The sequence below is a fragment of the Eleutherodactylus coqui genome, chromosome 3, assembly GCF_035609145.1.
Source record: "Eleutherodactylus coqui strain aEleCoq1 chromosome 3, aEleCoq1.hap1, whole genome shotgun sequence".
Lineage (NCBI taxonomy): Eukaryota > Metazoa > Chordata > Amphibia > Anura > Eleutherodactylidae > Eleutherodactylus > Eleutherodactylus coqui.
This window is the reverse complement of record NC_089839.1, coordinates 79,626,439-79,653,676: the sequence shown is the minus strand read 5'-3', so window position 1 is coordinate 79,653,676 and position 27,238 is coordinate 79,626,439. Positions and strand designations below refer to the sequence as shown.

Genomic DNA, 27,238 nt, shown 5'->3' with positions numbered 1-27,238 from the left:
GCAATGGGAGGACTCTGCGATACTCTGCAATGGCTGTGACAGCCGTGCCTGGGGTTCCCTTCATCCCCGCAGTGATGCAAGGCTGTTTTCACATAAAAACGCCTTGCATCCATGGGGCTTTTGCATGGTAGGAACCGCGATATGGCACTCTCAAGTGTGAAGGAGCCCTAAGCTCTGTCTGTAAGGTCCCATAGAGTGCATTCACACATGAAAATCATGCAAGATTTATGTGTTGAGCAACGCACAAAACTCGCAAGAAAATACAACTCATTATTTGCAACTGATGTGTTTATATGGGTGATTGTTCTCGCAGTGATGCTGCGAGATAAAATATTGCAGTATGTTTTAGAGCATGCAGAAGTGTAATCTCCCACATATGGCGCAGCATACCCAGAAGTCAGTGGGAGACCAGCAATAAATGGCGCCAACAACAGCAGCGAGGGGCAACAGGGGCAGGTGCATATAGTCTGTTACTTTATCACAGATTTATAGGGGGCAAAACTGGGCTGTAAATGATTTGTTTCTGATCTGATAGCTGCGCACCGTACCTGAGATCTCTGGGTCTGCAGTGCAGACAGCAGCTCCTCTCCTTGCCTCGGTTTACTGAGACGACTATTCATAAATCTTGGACCAGTGAAGGATTTGTTGCTGGGTTTAACATCTGTTTCATTGTCTGAAAAAAAAGTGGAGACAACAAAAAAGAATTATTAACTCTTTCCAAACCAATTTTGGATTCAGGGTTACCTAAAAGGCTTTCTCTTTTTGCTGTTATACAACGGTGCCATCTGCTGGCTAAAGCCAGTGTGTGTGCACCAGAGTGGCTCCAACAGCGGAGTTGGCTGGCAATAGATGGTAAGAATTCCCTGTTGGATGTCTTCTGACATTGGAGCTGTACAAGCTTCAATCACAATGTAAGAAGACATCAGACAGTGGATTGGAAAGGGTTAAATAAAAAGTGTAGATTCTGTATTAACCCTTTCCAATCCAATTTCCCTGCCGCCCGCACACTCCCCAGCTCTTATTTATGTTGGGTGAGAAAGCGCGTTGTGGATTCCTTGGAATTACTCAACAGAAACACATAATAGTGACCCGTCATGATGATTTTATTAGCAATTTTTTGAAAATGAAACGTGAGTTAATATGTATATTACAATATATGTATATTAGACTATTAGACTATGCAGAAGAGCGCTCAGACAGTGAAGGTCTCTTCTGCATAGTGTTAGAAACATGTGTTGGACGTCTCCCGACACAGCAGCTGTGCAAGGAAGTCTCAATGTCGGACAAGGTCTGACCACTAGATTGGATAGGGTTAAATTGAAATATACTATATATCTATATATATAAAATTGAATGTATGTCTGCGTGCGTGTGTGTCTGTCTGTTTGCCCTTTATGCGCTACTACACCATTCATCCGATCGCCATTAAACTTTGGGAAGTTGTTGAGTGCACTCCTGGGAAGATTATAGGCATAGTACAAATATTCTATGATAAATGGCGCGTGCGCGAGCGTCGTCGACGGTTACGACCCCCCCACGTAGATCGTTCGATTTCCATCATTGCCACTAATTCTCTCACTTCCCGATGTCGTAGAAACGTGAAATTTGGCACGAGCATTGATTATGTCATAAATAGGAAAAGGTAATGGGTCCTAACTCGATTATTCAATCCTAAGCGCAAAAGAATTAGCGCCCAAATTTTACGTACAGAATCTAATTTTCTCGCTTCCCAATGTCATAGAAACTTGAAATTTGGCACGGGCATTGATTATGTCATAAATAGGAAAAGTGAATAGGTCCCAACTCGATTATTCAATCCTAAGCGCAAAAGAATTAGCGCCCAAAATTTACGTACGGAAAATCTAATTTTCTCGCTTCCAAATGTCATAGAAACTTGAAATTTGGCATGAGCATTGATTATGTCATAAATAGAAAAAGCTAATGGGTCCCAACTCCATTATTCAATTCTCTGCGCCAAAGAATTAGCGTCCAAATTTTGCTTACGGAATGTAATTTTCTCACATAGAAACTTGAAATTTGGCACGGGCATTGAATATGTCATGAATAGGAAACGCTAATGGGTCCCAACTCGATTATTCAATTCTATGCGCAAAAGAATTGGCGTCCAAATTTTACGTACGGAATCTAATTTTCTCGCTTCCCAATGTCATAGAAACTTGAAATTTGGCACGAGCATTGATTATGTCATAAATAGGAAAAGCTAATGGGTCCCAACTCGATTATTCAATTCTATGCGCAAAAGAGTTAGCGTCCAAATTTTGCGTACGGAATCTAATTTCCTCACATAGAAACTTGAAATTTGGCACGGGCATTGAATATGTCATAAATAGGAAAAGTTAATGGGTCTCAACTCGATTATTCAATTCTATGCGCAAAAGAATCAGCGTCCAAATTTTACGTACGGAATCTAATTTTCTCGCTTCCCGGTGTCATAGAAACTCGAAATTTGGCATGAGCATTGATTATGTCATAAATAGGAAAAGCTAACCGGTCCCAACTCGATTACTCAATTCTATGCGCAAAAGAATCAGCGTCCAAATTTTACGTACGGAATGTAATTTTCTCACTTTCCGGTGTCATAGAAACGTGAAATTTGGCACGAGCATTGATTATGTCATAAATAGGAAAAGCTAATGGGTCCCAACTCGATTATTCAATTCTATGCGCAAAAGAGTTAGCGTCCAAATTTTGCGTACGAAATGTAATTTTCTCACATAGAAACTTGAAATTTGGCACGGGCATTGAATATCTCCCAACTCGATTATTCAACTCTATGCGCAAAAGAATTAGCGTCAAAATTTTACGTACGGAATCTAATTTTCTCGCTTCCCAATGTCACAAAAACTCGAAATTAGGCACGAGCATTGAATATGTCATAAATAGGAAAAGCTAATCGGTCCCAACTCGATTATTCAATTCTATGCACAAAAGAATTAGCGTCCAAATTTTACGTACGGAATCGAATTCTCTCGCTTCCCAATGTCATAGAAACTCGAAATTTGGCACGAGCATTGATTATGTCATAAATAGGAAAAGTTAATGGGAAGTTGTTGAGTACACTCCTGGGAAGATTACTGGCATAGTACATCTATCCTACGATAGGTGGCGCGCATGCGAGCATCGTCGACAGTTATGCCCCCCCAGACAAAGATCGTTTGATTTCCATCTCAAGCACAAAAGCAAAAGGCATAACGAGCAACGGGATGCGTGTTCAACTACAAAATGATGCATCCGCCGAACGTATCACAAGAAAATTCCTGGATATTGAGAATGTTGAGGTAAAATAAAAGCTGCGCTGTGATTGGTTGCTATATACCTCTGAGGTAAAATGAATGCTGCGCTGTGATTCGTTGCTATTTTTTATATTGCTGAGGCAGAATAAAAGTTGCGCTGTGATTGGTTGTTATTTCTCTTACTGCTGACGTAACATGAAAGCTGCACTGTGATTGGTTGTTATATTTTATACTGCTGAGGTAACATATAAGCTGCACTGTGATTGGTTGTTATATTTTATAATGCTGAGGTAACATAAAAGCTGCGCTGTGATTGAGTGTTATATATTATACCACTGAGGTAACCTAAAAAAGCTGCGCTGTGATTGGTTGTTATCTAGATATATAAAAACGAATGTATGTCTGTCTGTCTTCGCAGCAACGCGCGACGGGTAAGTGTTGGACGTCTCCCGACACAGGAGCTGTGCAAGGAAGTCTCAATGTCGGACAAGGTCTGACCACTAGATTGGATAGGGTTAAATTGAAATATACTATATATATATATATATATATATATATATAAATATATATATATACAGTATGTATAAATCTGTTATGTATTTCTCTTCTCTGTGGTAAATTGTACCTCCTTGACTTTGATTCCTCTCATTCCAGGCTGATACTCTCTGTAATGTGACATCTTTCTTCTCTGGCTTTGTAGGAGAAATAGTGTTATCCTGAAATACAGATATAAATAAATAATCACATTTGCTGTGTCTCGTAATCCAGTATATATATATATATATATATATATATTGTAGGAGTGTAGTACGCAGAATAGCCTGCAGAGGGTGGTAGACAGGCTGTAGAAACAAGAGGGTGTGGCAGGAAGCAACATAAAAGTGTCAGTTTCTGCCACACTCAGGGGGATGTTGGCTGAGAGCCAGTGTGAGAGGTGCATTAGGAAGTAGGAGCCTGAGGTCTGGCACGGACCAGTCGGGTCCCGTCCCAACTCAGAGGAGGACACCTCTGGACTCCCTGGGTGAGGGGTGGTGACAGAGACCCTGTGGGTTGTGAATCCTGAGCGTTGTTATTCTGTACACGTGTTTGCTGTGATATGGAATAAATGCTGGTGGAAGCCGAGAGTTAAAGAAATTCATGACTCTGAAAGTCTTTATGTACGTGCTGTCCATTCCTGCTGAAATGCAAAGACAGGGATCCAATTCCAACTTGCTGCAATATATATATATTAGTGTTTACACTGCATATCTACCTAAAATAAAGAGTGCCGTGGCCACAGGAGACCAGGATTACATAATGAACTGAGCCTACTGTTCTATGCTGTTCCTGTACCTCCGATAGTGAATGGGACTTATGAGAACAGCATAACACAGTGAGATGCACAGTTTCTGTAACTTCTGAGATGCAGAAACAGCAGGAGTTATGAAAACAGAGTAGAACATCCAGGTTGGCTGCTTGTGTAATCCTTGCCACCTAAGGTAGCGGAGGAGAAATGGGATGGGTTCCGTTTTTTGAGAAATGCGGCTCCCAGAGCTGAGATCTGCACCCATCGGAGATTTCGAGCACATAATATGGATAGGCCATAAATGTCTGAGATGAGAATACTCATAATTTGCAGTGGCCGTGGAGATTTTGATTTGGGAACCACACTCAGAAAGAGATTATATTGGCAAGACTAAGCAGTTTGATCTTGATCCTATACACGCAGAGTTACAATTCACTACACTTACAGAACTGCATGTTTGTTGGGATTATTTACCGGTTTAGAAAGCTCTTTTAGGAAGTTTTCATCATTGTCTTCATCTGATGACGCTATCTCTGGAGCAATGTATTCCACAATGAAAACTTTAGTAACTGTTCCACTTTCTCGACCATCTCTAAGTAGTAGAAGAACAATAATTAGAAAAGCTACTTGCTCAATTACTTTCAGTAGGCCATACTTCATAAGGTGACTTATTGACCATCTACACGGGACGATTAGTGATCAAAATGCGTTCAGACAAACGAACCTGAGCAATAATCATGCAGTGTAAATTCAAAAAAAAAGAAAGCGCTCGATATTCATTCGCAAGTCGTTATCGCTAGATGACTTTCAGTCAGCATAAAAATAATGCTCCCTGCTCAGTGCTTCACATAGAAGGTGCAGCGTCAGCGCTCATGCAGTCGTTTAGCCCAGGGGTCCCCAACCCCAGTCCTCAGGGACCACCAGCAGGTCATGTTTTCAGGATATCCTATAGTAAGAACACTTGTGGCAATGTGTGAGGCACCGACAATAATTACATCACCTCTGCAACACTGAGGAAATCCAGAAAACATGACCTGTTGGGGGTCCCTGAGGACTGGAGTTGGGGAACACTGGTTTAGCCGACTGTTGTCCCATGTAAAAGGGCCATTACACAAATACCAGTTAAAGTTATTAAAACATACCAGCTATACTTACCTTCTTGACTTTGTTAACCCCTTAAGGACCAGGGTGTTTTAGTCCTAAAGGACCAGACACTTTTTAGGGATTTTACACATGTGGTGGTTCTACAGCCCTATTTTTTTCCTTCAGCTCCCAAAATTATTTTGGCTGCATTTTTCCCCTGTGACATATACGGCTCAATTTTTTTTTTCAAGTGGAAATCAATCGCAGCAATGCTACCATTGAATCAGGGTGACCGCAGAATCATCATTGTAACTAGAGATGAGCGACTATACTCGCTAAGGCACATTACTCGAGCGAGTAGTGCCTTAGCCGAGTATCTCCCCGCTCGTCTCTAAAGATTCGGGGTCCAGCGCGGGTGACAGGTGAGTTGCGTCGGGGAGCGGGGGGGAGAGAGGGAGAGAGAGATCTCCCCTCCGTTCCTGCCCGCTCTCCCCCGCCCCCCGCTGGCCCCCGAATCTTTAGAGACGAGTGGGGAGATACTCAGATAAGGCACTACTCGCTCGAGTAATGTGCCTTAGCGAGTATACTCGCTCATCTCTAATTGTAACCAACCAGTGATATATAAAACATGAAGAAATGAGACGTTAATATACTGTCATTAGAAGCGGCGATGTGTGTTTGTGACGTACCTGCTTACAGCCACAGCCTTAAGGGTTATTTTACCACCAGGCAATGTAAATGGCCCTTGATATTTCAAGGTGCTGTTTTCTGGATGACTGGTTTTCTTGAAGAAATCTGGCTTGTTCCCATCAAGTGTATAAAATATCGAAACATCTGGCGTATCTAAAAGCAGGCAAAAAGGAAAATTACTTTATAGGAGTTGTCCCACTTCTAAGGGCTTTCTGGATGGGTGACGTCACCTGTCGGATGCCTAAATGGTGGGCCGGCGCCACAGTGAGTATATTTATTTTATATAGTTTTTGGGCACAGGAGACCCAAAAGTGTATAAAATAAGTCAGAAAACCTCTGTAAGTACATCCTGTAAAATATCTCCTGAAATGAAGTGCTTAATGAAGTTACATGGAGAAAGAAGAAAAAGGATACAAAACTGAAAGGAGTGCCGGGACAAGGCCCAGGGACAAAATCAGACTAAAGCCGCCTGTCCACGGGCGGTGCAGTATACAGCCGTGGGAGCTGCTGCCGGGGAGCACTTTGTCATCACGATTTTCCACAATGAACCTATCTATAATGATAGATTCATCACGGAGAATCGCGGTGATTCGCAAGCGATTTTCCACTCGTGTACGTTTGGCTGCGCTTTCCATAGTTATCCTATGGAAAAGAATTCACTGCGTTACCTGCGTGCGGATTATGGCCGCGGGTAACACAGTGAAATATTTCTCCATGGACAGGAGGTCTTAGGCCAAATGTCCACTTGCACGCACGGATTCCACTGCTGAATCCCGCAGCGGAATCCAGCCGTGCCCGCGGACATGGGGAGGAAAAAAGGTTTTCTTACCTCTCCAGCTCCAGCGCGGATCTCTTCTGTGCAGGCCGGATCGTCTTTCTTTACCATGGCGGATGCATCTGGGCATGCCAGCGACATGTCGGACACATGTGCAGTGCAATTCTTTTTTTTTTTTAATGTCCTGCTTTCCTGCGGATCCACGGCACAGCCACAATGACAGCTGTGGCTTTGCTGCGGATAGGACGGCTTCCATTGACTTCAATGGAAGCTGTCCTGCGGGATCCACAGACAAAATTGAGCATGCTGCGATTTCTTCCGGTGCGATTTGCATGCTTTAAATTGCCCTGTGGATGCTAATGCATCTCTATGGGCTTCTAGAGCTACGGATCTCCGGCACATGAGACATGCGCGGATTTTATAATTAAAGTCCGCCCGTAGACATTGGGCCTAAGGCCTTATTCACACAAGTGTTTATGCAGCTAATTTAGCTGCCATATATAATCGTGACCATCTGAAGCATTGGTTTCCAATGTATTCATTCAGATGACCAAGAAGTAACACAGTAACAGTCTGTAAAGCTGAAGGAAGACATACCTCCCTCTAGTTCAGCCTATTATCCTGCAATGTTGATCTAGGAAGACAAATAACCCCATGATATACAAAGCAATTTTCCTCAATTTAGCATTAAAATTCCTTCCTGACTCCAAGTCTGGCAATCAGAATAAATTCCTGGATGAGCAGCCCTTCTGAAGTAATCTCTCAGACAGCTACAAACCCACTTGGAGACCCTCATTGTTGCCAAGGGTTGTGCAACCAAGTGGGAAGGTGCCTTTCATCCTGTCCATGTCATGTACTATGTTTATTCTTTGTGTCTTTTTAGAGATTACTGAATGTATGGTGACTTGCTCAATGTACTTGGACATGCTATTAAAATACTTCAGTGATACAAAGTTAGTACACGTTCACTTATATCTTTACCCTGTCCAATCCAGTGCTGGACCTTGTCCGACACTGAGATTTTCCTGCACAGCTCCCATGTCAGTTGAGGTTCAACCCATTTTTAACACTAGGCAGACATCAGAGCTCACTTATGCATTATGAAATATATAGAGAGCTCTCCAATGCATAGTGTTAAGGCCCATTTGCATGCAAAGACAATTTTTCAAACTACTGAAAGATTAAAAGATTTAAGGCCCATTTACTCGCAACGATTAGCACTCAAGATTTGTTCAAATGATGGCATTTGAGCAATAATTGTTGCGTGTAAATGCTGCCATGGTTCACTCTTAAAATCCATTGTTTAGACGGAGAGAGATAACAGGGACCGCACACTGTATTATGCACGGGAGTCGGAGATTACTTTGTATTCTGCCACCAGCCCATGCGAGAACAATGGAGCTGTGTGCAGAGCACAGACCACATGCTGTGCTCTGCTAACAGCTCCCAGAAGCCCTTTTATACACAAATGAAGATGATAAAGTGTTAATGGACATTAATGTCCATTAGCACTTTATGCAAAACAATTGCTAAAACTGTCAATCTTTCAATCGTTTGAAAGATTGTCTTTGCGTGTAAATGGTCCCTTAGCGATCTTTTTGCATAACGTGTTAATGGCGATTAACACTTTATTATCTTCATTTGCATGTAAAATGGCCTCCAGGAGTTGTTTGCAGAGCCCAGTGTGTGAGTAATCACACGCCCAGCTGCGCGCACAGCTGCATTGTTCTGCGCAAGGCTAACAGCAGATTACATTGTTATCTCTGGACTCCTGTGCAGATATTAGCATGCGGTTAATTGAGAGATAAATGTGATTGCTTTATCTCCAGTAGCTGAACAAAGGGTTATAAGTTCACCTTAAGGCCCATTTACATGCAAAGACAATCTCTCAAATGATTGAAAGTTTTAGTGATCATTTTGCATAACACGTTATCATCTTCATTTGCATGTAAAAGGGCCTCCGGGAGCTGTTTGTAGAACCCAGCGTTGGCCTGGGCTCTGCACACAGCTGCATTGTTCTTGTCAGGGCTGTCGGCAGAATACAAAGTAATCTCCCGACACCCGCTGAGAACATAGCATGCGGTTTGTTGAGAGACTTTATCTTTTTGAGGCTGAACGATTTTATATTCACCTTAAGATCATTGTTCAGACGACAAGTGCACGATGGTAGCGTTTATATGCAACAATTATCGCTCATTTTCAGTCGTTTGAACGAATTTTGAGTGATAATCGTTGCGTGTAAATGGGCCTTTAGAATCATGTGCTACACATATTATATGCAGTTATAGGATGTGTGTTATATCAATATAAAATATTTACAGGATTATTACAAATGTTCTTCCAGATGTGAAAAACTCATAACTCACGTTACATTATCAGAAAACTGCCAATAAAATCATCATGACAGTTAATTTTTATGTGTTTCTGTTGAGTAATTCCAAAGAATCTACAGCTCACTTTCCCACCCAAAATAAATAAGAGCTGGGGAGTGTGCGGGCGGCAGGGGAATTGGATTGGAAAGGGTTAAGATATTGGAGAACTTTTATAAACCTTTTAAAACCAGTTTGTGATGCAAAAAAAAGTTGCAAATTTGCAGAAGTATTTACGCAAAAATTTTCTTTATTCTGCACTGTCCCTAACACCTTTCTGAAAAGTTTCGCGAATTAGCCCCACCTCCGTCCCGCCTCTCCTCATTGTAAATAGTGCAGAGGGGCGGAGAGGAGGCAGAGAGGGGGCGGGAGCTCAGTTCCTGTTCCCGGATCTTCCATCCTCCCCCCCCCCCTACAGATGAGGACATCATATATCGGCTCGGTGTGAAAACCGAGCCGATATACGTTCATGTGAATGCAGCCTTATATGGTAACCAGGCCAACAGATTAAAAACAGGGTCAGTAATAGAATAGGAAGTCTGCCCAGAGAACCTTAACCCTTTCCAATCCACTGTCTGACGTCTGAAGATATTATAATTTAAGGCTGTACAGCTCCGATGTTGGAAAACATCCATTGGGGTTCTCTTACTGTATATTGCCAGCCTCTCTGCTGTCGGAGCCTATCCAACGTGCCACCTCATGCAGTACTGGCTTTAGCCAGCATGTAGCGCCGTTGTATAACAGCAGAAAAAGAGTAAGCCCCCTAGGAAAACAAGGTTAAAGGAGAACTACCAGAACAGTAATGTAAAATACTCTTTTATTGCTCATGTTATGATTCCATGATGTTATAGCCTCAGAACCTGCAGTAAATCGACCTTTTTTGTACTTTTGACATTATTTCCTGTTCTAAGTTCCGCAAATTTCAATGTTATAACAACAGGGACACTATGTGGGTCCAAATTACCATCCAGATCACTCTTCATATACTAATATACTAACCGGTGTGAACAGTCACAGTTGTTTGGGTATATATGTGGACATTGATGTACAATGCCCCTAGAACAAAACTGAAAAAGGGATATAAAAAGATGGGCTACCGGCGTCAGGTCTGTTATGTCAAGCACTGATCACCGGACAAACAGCAGGTTTTTTCACATTTTTTGCTTAAATCTAATGCTGCTGAGAAGGTACAGGTCCATAAAATGGAAGAATCTGTCTCAAAATGGCCGCTAGATACAAAATGGAGCATTATAAGATGTAAATAAGCTTGTGTGTAGTGAAACAATAATTAAAGCAGAAATAACTTGCAGAGCATGGCTTTCGGTGCACTGTCTAATGATTTGTTTTTTTCTATTCATCCGAGAACATTTGCCTGGTACAGTCGCTATCAAAAGAGACTCCCCCACTCCTGAGCTATGGGAAAGGAGCAAATCGTGCTGATAAGACGCTGCGATCATCCAAGCACCACAAGGGAGGATGGGATAACGTCCGGGAGGAGTAATCATTTGAAGGACATTTCACATATTTATTCTCACTGCGCTGATTGTTGAACAAAGCACAATTCTTGATGTTTTTTCTAACCCCATGACTAATGATGACGTATTCCTTTCCTGTATTTAGAACGATACTCAGTCAATAAACGCTCAGAGTATGTACGCCTTAAGCAGAGTGAGCTATATACTTGCCGTGCCTCTCTCTCCGTATCTGAGGAAAACTAGAAACCGACTCTTGTGTGGTTCTTGGCCTCCGTGCTGCAGCGGATACGAATTGATTTGGAACCCAAGACTTGAAAGGTTAATGTGACCTAGCGGTCCTTAACACTGCTATTTAATAAGTAATTAATTACAACCCAAATAATAAAAGGAAAACATGAAAAAAAGGAAGCAAATAGCCAAGTATAGTTTTTTATAATACCTGATTTGATTTCGATCGGAGTATTTGTGTCTACCTCATACTTCCCTCTGCCAGGAATAGGAACACGAAGTGGTATAATTTGTGGCACACAGACAGAGCCTGCAGTCATTCTTCCTAAGAGAGGACCTGTGGGAAAAACATCAGGTGTGTGCGGTTCAAACAAAACTGTTCAACTCTCATTACAAATTAGGTTTATTTGTAAAATTTACAAAATTTGAGATGCTTGCAAAAAACAAAAAAAATCAAACGAAAACAATTTAAAGAGCTCAACCAACTAATATACAAGGCTGAATCTCCGAATTCAAGACTAAATGAAAGAAATAGGAAAGTCCTGTATGTTAGGAGAGAACATAATGGCATCTGCTGACATATTAGCTTCCATAGTCTTGTCTAGCTGCCCGGCAGTAGTCCCAGTACTACCCCGTTTCCCTGAAAATAAGACATACCCTGAAAGTAAGACATAGCATGATTTTCCAAAATTTTTGAGGATGCAAAATGATTTTTCAGGCTTTTTGAGAATGCTTGAAATATAAGCCCTACTCCAAAATTAAGCCCTGCTAACAGTTAATTAAAAAAGTCAATTTAAATAGTGTCCAGGCAGCTATACATGTAAAAAAGTTAAACCTTTTTGAACAAAAATTAATATAAGACACTGTCTTATTTTCGGGGAAACACGGTAGGATCCCTGGGTGAAAATGCCCTGAAGGTAATGTCCAGGTGTGGACATTTTTTTTTTTAAACATGGCTGCCAATATGTTAAAACAAGGAAAGCAGCCGTACTCACCCATTCATGCCTCTGGACATCTGCCGCTGCAGCTTGCACCGTCCTCCCGGTCTTTGTGTACAAACAGCTACCACCTGACCGCTGCAGCCAATCAGGAACCGCAGCAGTCATGTGATGTTCTCCTGACGGGAGAAGGACATGTGACTGCTACAGCCTCTGATTGGCTGCAAGTGGTCAGGTGGTAGCCATTTGTACACACACGGACACACGGATTGCCGAGGGAACGAATTAGTATTTACAGCTGTTTTTATTGTTTTAATACATGTTTGAAGAATCCGCCCTGCACAGCCGGATAACGGCTTTAATATTGATGATGCAATGTGCAATAATAAACTACATTAAAAATATGATAAATGTCGGCATTATATGAAAATGATCTTTTTTGCTCCTAATCTGGGATGTGTAGTTGGGGGCTGTTTACTCCTTTTCTCCGTGCGATCACACGCCGTTGAGTTCATGCTGCGCTTTTTTTTTTGTACACAACACTCGGTGTGAAAAATACAGCGCTGCGAATGAACTGGTTGAAATCAATGGGCTGTATTGGTATTTCCGTTGGTGTGAATGAACCCTGATACATTCCTCCATTATATACAATGTGCAATAAGAATAAACTGCATTAAAAAAAATAATTCAAATTTATCACAATTGCAGAAAAAAAAATCTACATTTTTGTGTCGAGCTTTAGGGCAGCAGTCCAGACACTGAGTGCCATCCCGCCTCCCCCTCTTACCTCTCACTACAGGACCGCCGGTCACTCCTATACACACCGTTACTACAGACGCTTCTCCCGGAGAGCTCGCACCTGTTCAGGACAGAGCCCAGTCATAGGCACATCCCCGTTGCCTTAGTTACCAAAGATGCGAAAACAAGTTCCGCCCCCGCACTACAGAGCGAAAACACGGAAAAGGAAGCGGAAAGACACTGGCCGCCATCTTTAATAAGGGCAAAGGCTTCTCCAGCACGTTATTCCTGACAGGATTCGGACTGCGCATGCGCAGTAGAGAGACGGTGGTTTCGGTGGTGAAGTAGAGGTGTGAGAGATGGCGGAGGTGAAAGTGAAGCAGGAGAGCGGGGAGGCCGCGGAGACAGAGAACAGGTGACATTGTCGTGTTGTTTGGGGGGGGTCTTCTGTGGTAAGAGAAGTGTTGGTAAAGTATGCTGTACTTCATGGTGGCTGGAGGGGTACAGTGACCCGGTGGGCTACCTGCCTCAGGTGTTCTGTACCTGGACACCCACCACAGTCAGGGCTTGTTCACACGGGGTATTTGCGTTGCGTTTTACATGCGCAAACCCTGTACACGTAAAAACCCAGTGATTCGCAGGAACATATTTTATTACAGGATGTGCGATTGCGTGTAAACAAACCCCGCCATGACCGGTTTGGGTTGCTCATTGTAGGCTTTGACATGAACGAGCCGCGACCAATCCGCAGGAAGCCTCTGTTTTGCGCAGCCCATCAATGGGCCCATTCATTATGCAGTGTACTGTATTTGCGCACCCAGCTGTGCGTCCGTTCGGCTTGTCTTCTTCTCCGTACACTGTATTATAGTGACTACGTTATTGTGTCCCGCCAAAAGCCACTTGTTCGTTTACGCTTTTCTTCTTGCCGGTGGTTTCCTATAAGCGGACGCATGCTGTACGGCGCATTTCTCCCACCAGAAAACGTACACGCTATTAGGGCTTGTTCACGCGGACATAAGCGCGTTTCGGCCACATCTTTTAGGGCTCATGTCCACGGGCAAAATGACATTTAAAATCCGCAGCGGATCTCCCGCGCGCGGATCCGCACCCCATAGGGATGCATTGACCACCCGCGGGTACATAAATACCCGCGGATCGTCAATAAAAGGCATTTTAAAAAAAATGGAGCATGAAAAAATCTGGACCATGTTCCATTTTCATGCGGGTCTCCCGCGGGGACGGCTCCCGCGGGCTTCTATTGAAGCCTATGGAAGCCGTCCGGATCCGCGGGAGACCTAAAATAGGAATTTAAAGCATTTACTCACCCGCAGCGGGCCGCGAAGCTCTGCTCTTCCTCACGGCTGCATCTCCCTTGCTTCGGCTCGGCGGATGTGCCCGGCGCATGCGCGCGGCACGTCGACGACGTGCCGGCGATGTGCTGCCGGCGTCAGGAATTCATCCGCCGGCCGAAAATGAAGATCCGGCCGTGAGGAACAGCTGATCTTCGCCGTCCGCTACGGAAAGGTAAATGCTTTTAAATTGCTATTTTCAGCGCTCATGTCCGCGGGGCAGGAGGGACCCACTGCAGATTCTCCATGTAGAATCTGCAGCGGATCTGATTTTCCCCGTGGACATGAGGCCTTAGATTAGTGCACTGGGAGTGTCAGACTACCAGTGCGCTATACCTGCTGTGTGATTGGCCAGTGATGCTGATGTAATCATCGCTGGCCAATCACAGAGCAGTGCGCTGACTAGTTAGACATCGGCATCCTCCGTTCGGACTAGAACGGCAGCGATGGAGGAGATGACGAATTGTAAGAGGGTCTCCTATAAATGGATTCTAATTGCGGAATCTGCGATTGCCGTCAGCGCAGACTTTCCGCAGCAAAACGCAGGCATTGAAAGGCATGTAGTTTTAATTAGTTTTTTTTTTTGTTTTCCGTGTGTGCACATTACTAGCAGGAAAAAAAATTGCGGCATGCACTATCTTGACACATATTACATGCCAAGATAGTGTATGGGGATTGGCGGCATGTAGCAGGTAGGCATGTTATTGCACACCTGCTGCGTGCTGGCCCGTGACTACTTACAGCTGTGTGAGCCTGGCCTTAAAGGCGTTTTCCAGCGAAATACTATTGATGACCCATCATCAGGATGGGTCATCAATTGTTGATTGGCTGGGGCCTGTCGCTCTGGACCGCGACAGATCAGCTGAGCAGGCACATGCTGTCAGCGCCACAATAACAGAGGTCGGAGCGCATTTTGTATCCGCAAGTGTGAAGGAAAAATCAAAACTACATGCCTTTCAATGCCTGTGTTTTTCTACAGAAAAGTCCACAGGGATGGCGATTGCGGATTCTGCAATTAAAATCCGTTTGTGTGCCCCCCCCCCCTAACTTTGTACTTTGTCTTTAGCTGCTATTACAGGATACGTCTTCTGTCTGAGAACTGAACCTGCTTTATTTTTGCCTCTTTCAGGATTATTGAGCTCTGTCAGCAGTTCCCCCACGGAATCACTGATCAGGTTATCCAAAATGAGATGCCTCATATCGAAGCGAAGCAGAGAGCGATGGCGATTAACCGTCTGCTGTCCATCGTAAGTGTAATAAGAGGAAATCTCTTCTTGTGTAGAGATTCTGGCTTGCTTGTAAATGGCTTTTTATTTACTGGTAGACTTTGCATCCTTCTAACATACTTTTTTTCACATCTTCACTGGGTAATCAGTAGTTGATTGGTGGGGGTCTGCCACTTGGTATGCCTGCAAATTGGCTGTTCTACGGACCGAATGAAGGTACAGTGAGCAGATAGCACTATTACAGGTTTGGTACTGCAGGCACAGCTGCCATTGAATTAAATGAAATCTACTTCCAGCGCTGACCACACTGACGGCAGGCCCGGCAAACCGCTGATTGACATGGATCTCACACGGCAGCCCCCCTCCTGCAGTCAGTTATAAATGATGTATCCTGAGGATGGGTCATCAACAGTAAAAGGCCCAGACAGTCCCGTTAATATTCGCAGAGTCCATATAGAGGTAATACTGCACACAGCTGAGAGTTTGCTGAGCTTCTCTCCAGTCTAGGCTGTCACCTATGAGCTAAACAACCTGCACTCCTGACTAACCCATCATAACAAGCTGTCAGGACAGGAAGGATGAGTGCTGATGTCTGAACTGGGTACAGGTGCTGCAAACTGTCAGCAGTCTGAGGCCTATGCATTATCATTCTGTCTGATGGCAACCTGAGCTCTTGATCGTTTTGACAAATTAAAGCGCAAAGTACGGCCTCCTGTCCACGGGCGTTGTGGTATCCCGCGGCAGATCTCAGCTGCGGGAGCCGCAGCCCGGGAGCAGGAGCCACAGACAACTCTCCGCCGATCAGTCTAATCTGATAGATAGGCTGACCGCGGAGAATCGCTGCAATTCGCAGCATGCTGCGAATTGCCGGCCGCGAGTGGAGAGCCGCAATGATTCTCCGCTCGTGGACAGGGGGCCTTCGCTTTCCATAGCAACGCAATGGAAAGCTTCAGGCAGCGTGATTCGCCGCCGATTTACCGCTGACGAAATCACGTCCGTGGACAGGGGGCCTACCTTAGAAACTTGTATACAGTAATGGAAAGTTATACAGGTGAAAAAATGTTATCATAGGACTGCAGCACAATATTTTAACCCTTTCCAATCCAAATTCCATGCCAACCGTGCACTCCCCGGCTCTTACTTTTAGATGGGAAAGCTTATTGTGGATTCATTGGAAATACCCAACAGAGGCACATAATAATTTATCGCAGCAGATCTCGCAATGACACCTTGCCTGTGGGCAGCCAGCCTTAGAAACATGTGTCAGACCTCGCCCGACACGAGAGCTATGCAAGGACATCTCAGTCTCAGACAAGGGCTGACACTGGGTTGGAATGAATTAAGAATAGTTCATTGATCTTTTGTGTTTTAGTAGTACTTTATATTTATTTTAAAAATATTTAACTCCCTAGGGTCAGTTGGACCTGCTTAGAAGTGGCACTGGCCTTTTGTATAGGCTGAAGGACACACAGACTGCTAGGTAAGGGATATGGACACATATTCATGACTAATGAAATTGGAGGTTAGAAAATGATACTGTGTTTGTGGGGAAAAAAAACCTTTATTTATACATCTTATGTAATAGGAAATATTGCAGTTTTAATTCTGGCCACTAGATGTCAGCACAAAGCCTATTTTAGCCACTTTGCTATTTATGATGGATTGAAACTTATTCCCTAGATGCTAATATCTTATACAAGAGATTTTTTATTTTTCCAGTTATCGCTACAATCAGTGACAATTTTCCATGAAGCATACGACAAGCATCCCATCATACTATTTTTGCTGCAGATTACATGGAAACATCTTTGCATGCCTGATGTTTAGGAGAACATGATAGTTTGCAGTAGTAATGACAAACTAATGATACATAGACCATGGTAATAGTGACATGAGTGGTACTGATACGTATGGAGAAGTGCTAGTAATTCACACAGCCTTCTCTTTACATATATTTTAATGACAACATTCTGAAGTCCCAGCGTCATGGCAAACAGACCATTGCAGCTATAGCAGGAAAATTGTGTAGTAATTGGGCAATCCATTTAATATTTTAGTGCTTTTTTTCTAAACAAATTACCTCTTGTTAATTATTTTATTTTCTCTCATTTTCTTCTTTGCAGTAAAATGAAAGGATCCGACAACCAAGAAAAGTTAGTATATCAGATTATTGAAGATGCTGGCAATAAAGGTATGTTTGACTATTTGTTAGTGGACATGTTGCATTCCCTCTCCTACCACTTCCCAATGTATTCAAGAAAAAATTGAATGAAATATGCCATTAACTATTAGTGTCTTTGCAATATACAGTGTTCACAACCAGTGTGGCAAGTATGCATGTGTAACATTAGGATGTTTGAAAAGTTTTTATTTTGAGACTTTTCGATGGAACGACGGCTGCAGTCCTCAGGAGCGTGCAGTGCTGCAAACAACTCGGTGCTCTCGTAGACTGCAGCTGTATCTCAGAAGTTAAAATTGGTAATTCTCACTACAAAAAGACCCTAAGGGCTCAGTCAGACAAGCAGGCTTTTTTGCACGCCTATGTGTACGAGAAAAAAATGCGCTCCATGGATGTGCAAAATGCATGTGACTGAAGCTCTGTGCTGTTTTTTACGTGTGTAGAGCAGCTGCGCTTCTAGAAGCGCAGCTGCTCCACGAAGGTCCCATCATCACTGAACACTGTGACAGCCCTGTCAGTGTTCAGTGACAAGGGGACTGCAGCGGGGATGAAAGAATCCCCTGTCACAGCTGTGGCAGAGGATCGCAATGGGAGAGAATCACTATTCCCTGCTGTGACAGCTGCAGCAGGGGATTCCTTGGATATGAAACCCCTGGATGCTGTCACATCCAGGGGCTTCATCTTGTCAATGGGGCCGGCAGCAGCAGCGCAGGCCCCATTGAAGACATAGGGAGGAAGATGTGTTCCTCTGCCACAACTGTGACAGCTATGGCAGGGGACTCCAGCGCTGCTGCTGCCGCCGCCGCCCCATTTAAAGCATTGGGATTGAGGCAACAGCTGCAGCGATGATTTTCAAGAAATGGATTGAAATATAAGACCTTTTCTGAAAATCATCCCTAGCTGTAGAAAAAAAAACTAAAACATTAACTCACTTAGAAGCGTTGTCAGGCTCTTCTCCCTGTCCCTGTCAGTCGTCTTCTGTATTCTGGTGGCCGGGGATTGAAAAATCCCCGCCTCCTGAAAGCGCTGCCTCCTTTTCAATCCCCCAGAATATAGAAGGCGGACGGGGAGAATAGCCAGACAGCGCTTCCAGGTGAGTACATTTTTTTTTTCTTCTTCTTCTTCTTTACAGCTAGGGATGATTTTCGGGACAGGGCATATATTTCAAGCTCTCTCTCCTCCCCCCCCCCCCCCCCCCCCCCCCACTCCTGAAAATCATCACTGCAGGGGTTGCTTTCATCTCATTGCTTTCAATGGGGCGGCAGCAGCGCCGGCCCCTACTGAAAACAATGGGATAGCTTTGCGGTCTTCTGTTACAGCTGTGTGAGCTGTTGCAGGGGATTCTTTCATCCCCACGGGGAGTCCACTCATCACTGAACACTGTGACAGTGCTGTCACAGTGTTCAGTGATGAGCTGACTCCCCGCGGGGATAAATGGAACATCACATGATATCTTTATGTGCAGCACGGACCTTACCGGCGGGCATTATAGGCACGCATGTCCTTTCTTTTGCAGGTGTGAGTATGCCCTAAGGATCACATGCCAGAGGAATGGGGTTAGAAGTTAATATTGGTGGGGTTTATGAATTGGAACCTCTTATTAACAAGAACAAAGGGGCTGTAGCATTTTATAGAGTCTTGCTATTCTTAACATCATTCAGAATTATTCAGTTTTAGTACAGTGAAAACCTCCCAATAGACCACCTCTGTTAGACCACCCTTCATCCAGACTAGATTTCCTGTGAAGAGATTTTGGGTGGTCCTCTTAAAAGGTTGCACTGTGTGTATATAAGTAAATTTTAAATCCCACCTGCTTTTTCTAGGAATATGGAGCAGAGATATCCGATATAAGAGTAATCTCCCACTTACCGAGATCAACAAAATCTTGAAAAACATGGAAAGCAAGAAACTCATTAAAGCTGTCAAGTCAGTAGCGGTAAGAAGTCATAGATGTAGTTTTTATCTACATGCAATTATCTCTAGGTACTTTTATATACCAAAAATAAACTGAAAAATAACTTCTTTTTCTTAAGATGTTCTCTCATAAGAGACACCCCCTTTCTAAATGTGGCTGAAAGGGTGATCGGTTGATCCTCCCAAATCCCACTTCCTGCACCCCTGATAAACAACTGATATTACTGGGAAAAACCTTGGCCATTGAGGCATTTTTCCCTACAGCAGCCACTGCAGGGGATATATCGCATAGCTGCCTTTCAGATGAGCGCCTAATCTAATTCAGTGGACTGCTTCAGTCTGCCAAAATGAGAGCCACTTACTGGCTTACAAAGGGGAAAGTCTTCATCAGGGAACTCCCTCCCTTTGACGTGGCGGACATCCAACCATGTCTGCATGACTAAAAATACGATTGTACAGGAAATTCTTCCACCAGTCCAGGGGTACGGCTATGGGGAGCCCCTGTGCCCCCAGCTATGCCAACCTATACCTGGGCTGGTGGGAGGAAGTGAAGGTGTTCAGTGAGGAAAACGAAAAATGGACGGTATTCATAGAACTGTGGATAAGGTTCATCGATGACATCCTTGTACTATGGACGGGTCCCGAAAGGGATTTTTTTGAGTTTGTGGAACATCTGAACAGAAATGATCATAACCTCTTCTTAACAGCAGAGATTGACCATGATAAGGTAACATTTTTGGACCTGGCCATCTCACGTACGGAGAATAACTGCATTGAGACCACAATCTTTCGGAAACAGACGGCCACGAACACTCTGCTCCATTGGTCCAGCCATCACCCGATTCAGCTGAAGCGCGGAATACCGAAAGGCCAATTTATTAGAACACGGCGTAATTGCTCCAATGAGAGCGAGTACAATCTTAAAGCTGCGGAGATGTATAAAAGATTCCGAGACAGAGGATACCCAGAAGGAATCATCAAAAAATCAGAGATGATGGTTACTGAACTGAGGAGAGAAGATCTACTGGAACCGAAACAAAAATCCACATCTGAGTCAACGCGAATTATCGGTTGCTTTGACGATAAGTCACAAGATGTTCGAAACATACTCACTAGACATTGGGATATCCTCATGAAGGATAGTGATCTGAGAGAATTTTTGCCCAGTAGGCCCCTTGTAACCTACAGACGAGGCAGGAATCTGCGGGATAGACTCGTACACAGTCATCTGTCCCATATACCAATAAATCCAACATGGCTTCCAACAGAAGCACCAAAGGGCTCTTTCCCATGTGGTAGCTGCAAAGCATGTAAGTACATGCCAAAAAGTACTACCTTTACAAGCCCTTCCATACAGAAAATGTACAGTATTAGAGAGTTCATCAACTGTCGTACGAGCGGAGTAATTTATTTGGCTTCATGTCCTTGCCCACTGGTATACATAGGGAAGACTAAACAGCAACTACGGCGTCGTGTGTTAGCCCACATTGGGAACATCAATAGAAAGGAGCAAACGAGCTTAGCAGTACATATGAAGGAGGTACATGACAGTAATCCGGATCTGGTGACATTTCGGGGCATTGAATGCGTTAGGGACAATGGAAGAAGAGGCAACTTGGACAAAAGGCTATTACAGAAAGAATGCACATGGATATATAGATTGGATACATGTGCACCTAAGGGCCTGAATGAAACTCTTTCATTTACCTCATTTATTTGAGGACCACAATAACATCAAAACCAAATATCTTTAATCTCTATATGCATTGTTCCCTGCATTTGACTGTGCCGTCGCTGCATGGTAATAAGAGTCCCCGTTTTGATGCCATGATAATGGGATTAATTTATCTCCTTCTCTATGAATGTATATCACTCTATGAAAATATGCCAAGACCATAGGGCCATGACTATTTATGTATACACACTAGTATCGGTGTCGATCAAACGGACCCTTGTAAGATTCTACATGTGTTGCCGGATTCCCCCCAGTGAAGACATTAGAGATTAGATCAATGATGTAGAGAATAAAATTAACACGCGGGTGGGATAGTCCAGCTATAAGTCATAGGATGCTGGATTAATAAACTTTTATGTGTGTAGGTATTCCGATATGAAATTAAATCAAAGAAACCAAGACACGGAGATTTGTGACCTCTTTTATTATTGGACTGTGGACCTAGATGTCTCTAGACACCACACTTACCCCTTCACGTCATCGTTATCAATGTAGGATATCTCTGGTATCAGGGATGCATCTGAGTACCGGATAATTAACCAAGTCCAATCCCAAGCTCCATACGCAGGCGCTAACCTACCAAAGACTAAGTCCATATTCGGAGGTTCTGCGCATGCGCTAAGATACGAAGAGATGGGAGGGGCTGGTGACCTACTCCCATTGGCTGTGGATAGCGACGACTTTGACGCTGCGACGGACTTCGTCGCAAGATGTTCGCGTCAGCACGCCATGTCCTGGCAACGCATCCCCTGTAGTGGGATACAGCGCGGGCGTCATGACGTGACACGGCCTAGCGTGATGACGCGGTCACGCTGTATGAACGGACGAGATGAGTGGGAGGTACTCGGATTGGCCACCTGATCACGCAATGACGTACTGACGTCACAGGGAGGATGTGTCGGAGTTCTAAGGACCTGATTGGGGCCAGAGACATCCCCACATGACCAATGTCGGCGGAGCTATAAGTATTTAAGTTGGAGCTTTAGTTTCACTTACCATTGCTGCCTCTATCCATGTAGCTACCTGTGCTACAAGTTGTGCCCTGAACTTATGGGCTGTTGCACTTAAACCAACTTAACCCTTACTCTCCACTGTTGCATCCAGTGGAGTGTTGGGCATATGTCATTGAAATTTATAAGTTAGGCTAGAAACTCCTTAAGACTGAGAGACCAGTCATCTAAGTCCCAGCCTTGGAGTATTGCTTTCTGTCCTGATGAAACAACAGGCTAAAGTACCTGTTGCGGAAACGCGTTGATTAGAAAGAGATTACCCATAAAGAGATTAGAAAGATAAAATCACTAAGATACTTGGTGCAGTAACAATAAGGAGTGTACTTAATGCAGTGATACTAGTCTGCATGTTGGTACACTTAGTGCAGTAATACAAGAGTGTACTGAATGCAATAATACCAGTCTGCATGTCGGTGCACTAAGGCCTCCTTCCCACGAACGGATTTCCGCCGCGTAATTCGCGGCGAAAATCCGCTGCGTTGCCCGCAGCTATTAGGTTCTATTGAACCTAATAGCACAATGCTCACGATGCGTAATTCCAGCGCGGAATTACGCACCGCGATTTCTCCCGTCCTCACCCGCAGCATGCTCTATTTTCTGCGGGTGAGGACGGGCTGTACGCACTGACGGCTTCCATTGCAGTCAATGGAAGCCGTCCGTTCACGCTATCTCCCGCTGTAACCAGCGGGAGATAGCGTGAAAAAACGCTTTCCCGCCCACCGCCGCGCGTCATATGACGCCAAATGACGCGGCCGGCCGCGTCACGTGACACGGCCGGCCGTGCACGTGACACGGCCGGTGACGCGGCGGTGGTGGGCGGTGACGGGCGGTGACGCGGCGGTGGTGGGCGGGGAAGCGATTTCACGCTATCTCCCGCAGGTAAGTATAGGGGCTCTGGGGGGCGCCGTGACGGGCTTCACTGCGTAATATTACGCGGCGGACCCCGTCACGCTCGTGGGAAGGAGGCATTACTAAGATACGCGCTGAATGGGTGTACCTAATGCAGTAATATCAATCTACATAATGTTACACTAGTGTCGTTACCCAGGGCTAGTAGAAATGAAACATACCCAACGGAGATATAAGTCATATTCACCCCTTTGAGTATTTTCTATCTAGGAAGTTCACCCCAGGGTCAATTCACTGTGAACCTTAGAGGTGACAATACAGTTCTACTTTGCCCTATAAGTGAATTTTGATATATCCCACCCGGTACGAGGGGAGATGAAGGAGGCATAATCTATCGATGCACTGCCTCGTTACAACTCTGAACAGTGCCTTCTATATATACACTACAATTAGAGGTCTGTAGCCATACGTACTAACATCACGAAGACGTATGACATACAGACAGTAGGTGATATATGTTCAAGCACTTTGTCTTTAAGGAGGTCGCTGAGTTACCTCAGGTCTCAAACACAAGGTTGCGTTCATCACCCTTGGGTGTTGCTTTTAAATACTTTGTGTGTGTATTCGTCCATGAATTTTATTTTATTATTTAATAAACGTTACGTTTTACGTATTAGTCAGACAGTTCTTCTCGGGGATAAAATTTTGAACTTTTGTTTGGAAGTACACTGTTGCCACGGTGATAAACCTGATAAACAACTGATATTACTGGGAAAAACCTTGGCCATTGAGGCATTTTTCCCTACAGCAGCCACTGCAGGGGATATATCGCATAGCTGCCTTTCAGATGAGCGCCTAATCTAATTCAGTGGACTGCTTCAGTCTGCCAAAATGAGAGCCACTTACTGGCTTACAAAGGGGAAAGTCTTCATCAGGGAACTCCCTCCCTTTGACGTGGCGGACATCCAACCATGTCTGCATGACTAAAAATACGATTGTTGGCAAAAGTCACGTGACAGTCCTATCCTAAATATCCCAGAAAAATACCTTTTTAAAGAAAATTGGTAGATAACTAGTATTTTATTTTTATTATACCACAAAGCTTTCCTTTTTGTATGATTCCACAAACGCCATCCATTTTTGATTTTGACAAGAAGTCCACTGAAGAAGCAGACGTTCTTGTGAATTCTATTTTCTTTACATTAATCCACATTTGTATATTCTTCCTCTTTTATACATTATTGATATAATTAAAGGTGTTTTCCCAAAATCACAAGTTGCCTCTCCCCTCCCCTTCCCCTACAGGATAGGGATGACTTGCTGATGGGTGGGGGTCTGAACACTCATTCTTGGCTATCTTCGGCATTCCCATTGAAATTAAAGAAATAGAGGCGCACATACCTGGCCATCACTGCACTCCTGACAAAATGCTTCGGACGCTCCTTCTCGGATTTGGTGGGGAACCCAGTGGTTGGACCCCCATTCATCAGCAAGTTACCCACTGTCTTACTGTTTGAGCATAACTTGTGCTTCTTGAAAAACCCCTTTAAAACACTAGGATTATATGATATATTTTCATTGTAATTAATAGCATTCTTGGTAATCTTTTCTAGGCTTCCAAAAAGAAGGTGTACATGCTGTATAATGTACAGCCTGACCGTTCCGTGACCGGAGGTGCATGGTATAGTGACCAAGACTTTGAATCTGAATTTGTAGAAGTATTGAACCAACAATGTTTTAAATTCTTGCAAACTAAGGTAATTTTATACATATTATGAGGATTACAATGTAAATATACGGCGCTTGGTCCTAGGTGTTAAACCGCGCCATTGTAAATATAAGTTGTGGGTTTAACCCCTTGGCTGCCTCCGTTGTCAGGCATGCGTTGGGAAGAAAAATTTAAAATTTGTCTCCGACGCATTACATGCGACGCGCAAGAGCCTCGTTGAAATCAATGGACGATGATCGGGATCCACTGCCACTGCTGTAACAACAGTGACAGAGGATTCCATCACCCCCGTGGGGAGTCCCCTCATCACATCACTGCTGTCATAATGTTCAGTGATGAGGGAAATCCCCGCGGCAATGATTTTCGGTGGGTGGGATTGAAATCTAAGCCCTTCCTCCGAAAACGTGTGTTTAAAAAAAAAAAAAAAAAAAAAATATATATATATATATATATATATTACACACACACGCACGCGCGCGCGCACACACACACTTACTCACCCCTCCGCTGGGGCTCAGCACGACTTCCCGCTTGGCTCATGAATGGCTGAGCGCTCAGGCAATCAGACGTAGCACTTTCAGGAAGCGTAGATTTTAAATCCCCGCCGGCTGAAAGATCTTCAGTACAGAGCCGGGGAGCCAAGCGAGGGGTCGCACCGAGCTCTGGCAGCGGCGGCGAAGTGAGTACCGCTTCAATGCTCCCCTCCGGCGGCGCTGCTGCAGGCTATCACTCCCTCGTGCACGCTTCAATGCCCCGCCTCCAGAAAGCTAAAGCTCCGATTGGCTAACGCCACACTAAGTTATCCAATCGGAGCTTTAGCTTTCTGGAGGCGGAGCATTCAAGCCTCGCTTGCAGAAAGCAATGCTCTGCCAGCGTGCACGAGGGAGCAACAGCCTGCAGCAGCGCCGCCGGAGGTGAGTATTGATATATTTTTTTTTTTTCTTCCCACACTGTATTCGGTCGTCTTATATGCCAGAAAATACAGTGTGTGTCATATATTTGTATTTTTTTTTCATATATATATATATATATATATATATATATATATACACTACCATTCAAAAGTTTGGGGTCACCCAAACAATTTTGTGTTTTCCATGAAAAGTCACACTTATTCACCACCATGCGTTGTGAAATGAATAGAAAATAGAGTCAAGACATTGACAAGGTTAGAAATAATGATTTGTATTTGAAATAACATGGTTTTTACATCAAACTTTGCTTTCGTCAAAGAATCCTCCTTTTGCAGCAATTACAGCATTGTACACCTTTGACATTCTAGCTGTTAATTTGTTGAGGTAAGCTTGTGAAATTGCACCCCACGCTTCTAGAAGCATCTCCCACAAGTTGGATTGGTTGGATGGGCACTTCTGGCGTACCATACGGTCAAGCTGCTCCCACAACAGCTCAATGGGGTTCAGATCTGGTGACTGCGCTGGCCACTCCATTACCGATAGAATACCAGCTGCCTGCTTCTGCTGTAAATAGTTCTTGCACAATTTGGAGGTGTGTTTAGTGTCATTGTCCTGTTGTAGGATGAAATTGGTTCCAATCAAGCGCTGTCCACTGGGTATGGCATGGCGTTGCAAAATGGAGTGATAGCCTTCCTTAATCAGAATCCCTTTTACCCTGTACAAATCTCCCACCTTACCAGCACCAAAGCAACCCCAGACCATCACATTACCGCCATCATGCTTAACAGATGGCGTCAGGCATTCTTCCAGCATCTTTTCATTTGTTCTGCGTCTCACAAACGTTCTTCTTTGTGATCCAAACACCTCAAACTTGGATTCATCCGTCCACAACACTTTTTTCCAGTCTTCCTCTGTCCAATGTCTGTGCTCTTTTGCCCATCTTAATCTTTTTCTTTTATTGACCAGTCTCAGATATGGCTTTTTCTTTGCCACTCTGCCCTGAAGCCCAAAATCCCGCAGCCGCCTCTTCACTGTAGATGTTGACACTGGTGTTTTGCGGGTACTATTTAATGAAGATGCCAGTTGGGTACCTGTGAGGCGTCTGTTTCTCAAACTAGAGACTCTAATGTGCTTATCTTCTTGCTTAGTTGTGCAACGCGGCCTCCCACTTCTTTTTCTACTCTGGTTAGAGCCTGTTTGTGCTGTCCTCTGAAGGGAGTAGTACACACCGTTGTAGGAAATCTTCAATTTCTTAGCAATTTCTCGCATGGAATAGCCTTCATTTCTAAGAACAAGAATAGACTGTCGAGTTTCAGATGAAAGTTCTCTTTTTCTGGCCATTTTGAGCGTTTAATTGACCCCACAAATGTGATGCTCCAGAAACTCAATCTGCTCACAGGAAGGTCAGTTTTGTAGCTTCTGTAACGAGCTAGACTGTTTTCAGATGTGTGAACATGATTGCACAAGGGTTTTCTAATCATCAATTAGCCTTCTGAGC

General features: G+C 44.0%; 2 protein-coding genes across 3 annotated transcripts in view; one reads left to right on the top strand and one right to left on the bottom strand.

Annotated features, from left to right (window-relative positions):
• DZANK1 (double zinc ribbon and ankyrin repeat domains 1) overlaps nucleotides 1–12,993 on the bottom strand; it is a 46,333-nt gene extending 33,340 nt beyond the window's left edge. For both annotated transcript variants that reach the window (XM_066595773.1, XM_066595775.1), the window contains exons 1-6: nucleotides 12,885–12,993; nucleotides 11,371–11,496; nucleotides 6,312–6,465; nucleotides 5,014–5,131; nucleotides 3,880–3,970; nucleotides 549–673 (exon numbers count right to left, since the gene is read on the bottom strand). In XM_066595773.1, the coding sequence (XP_066451870.1) occupies nucleotides 549–673; nucleotides 3,880–3,970; nucleotides 5,014–5,131; nucleotides 6,312–6,465; nucleotides 11,371–11,479 (597 nt within the window). In that variant the 5' untranslated portion in view covers nucleotides 11,480–11,496; nucleotides 12,885–12,993. The remainder of the gene's footprint in view (nucleotides 1–548; nucleotides 674–3,879; nucleotides 3,971–5,013; nucleotides 5,132–6,311; nucleotides 6,466–11,370; nucleotides 11,497–12,884) is intronic.
• A 128-nt stretch (nucleotides 12,994–13,121) lies between these two features.
• The window catches only part of POLR3F (RNA polymerase III subunit F), a 28,329-nt gene continuing 14,212 nt past the window's right edge, over nucleotides 13,122–27,238 (top strand). The window contains exons 1-6 of the mRNA XM_066595772.1: nucleotides 13,122–13,250; nucleotides 15,314–15,431; nucleotides 16,823–16,890; nucleotides 17,534–17,601; nucleotides 19,413–19,525; nucleotides 24,711–24,854. Of these exons, the coding sequence (XP_066451869.1) occupies nucleotides 13,195–13,250; nucleotides 15,314–15,431; nucleotides 16,823–16,890; nucleotides 17,534–17,601; nucleotides 19,413–19,525; nucleotides 24,711–24,854 (567 nt within the window). The 5' untranslated portion in view covers nucleotides 13,122–13,194. The remainder of the gene's footprint in view (nucleotides 13,251–15,313; nucleotides 15,432–16,822; nucleotides 16,891–17,533; nucleotides 17,602–19,412; nucleotides 19,526–24,710; nucleotides 24,855–27,238) is intronic.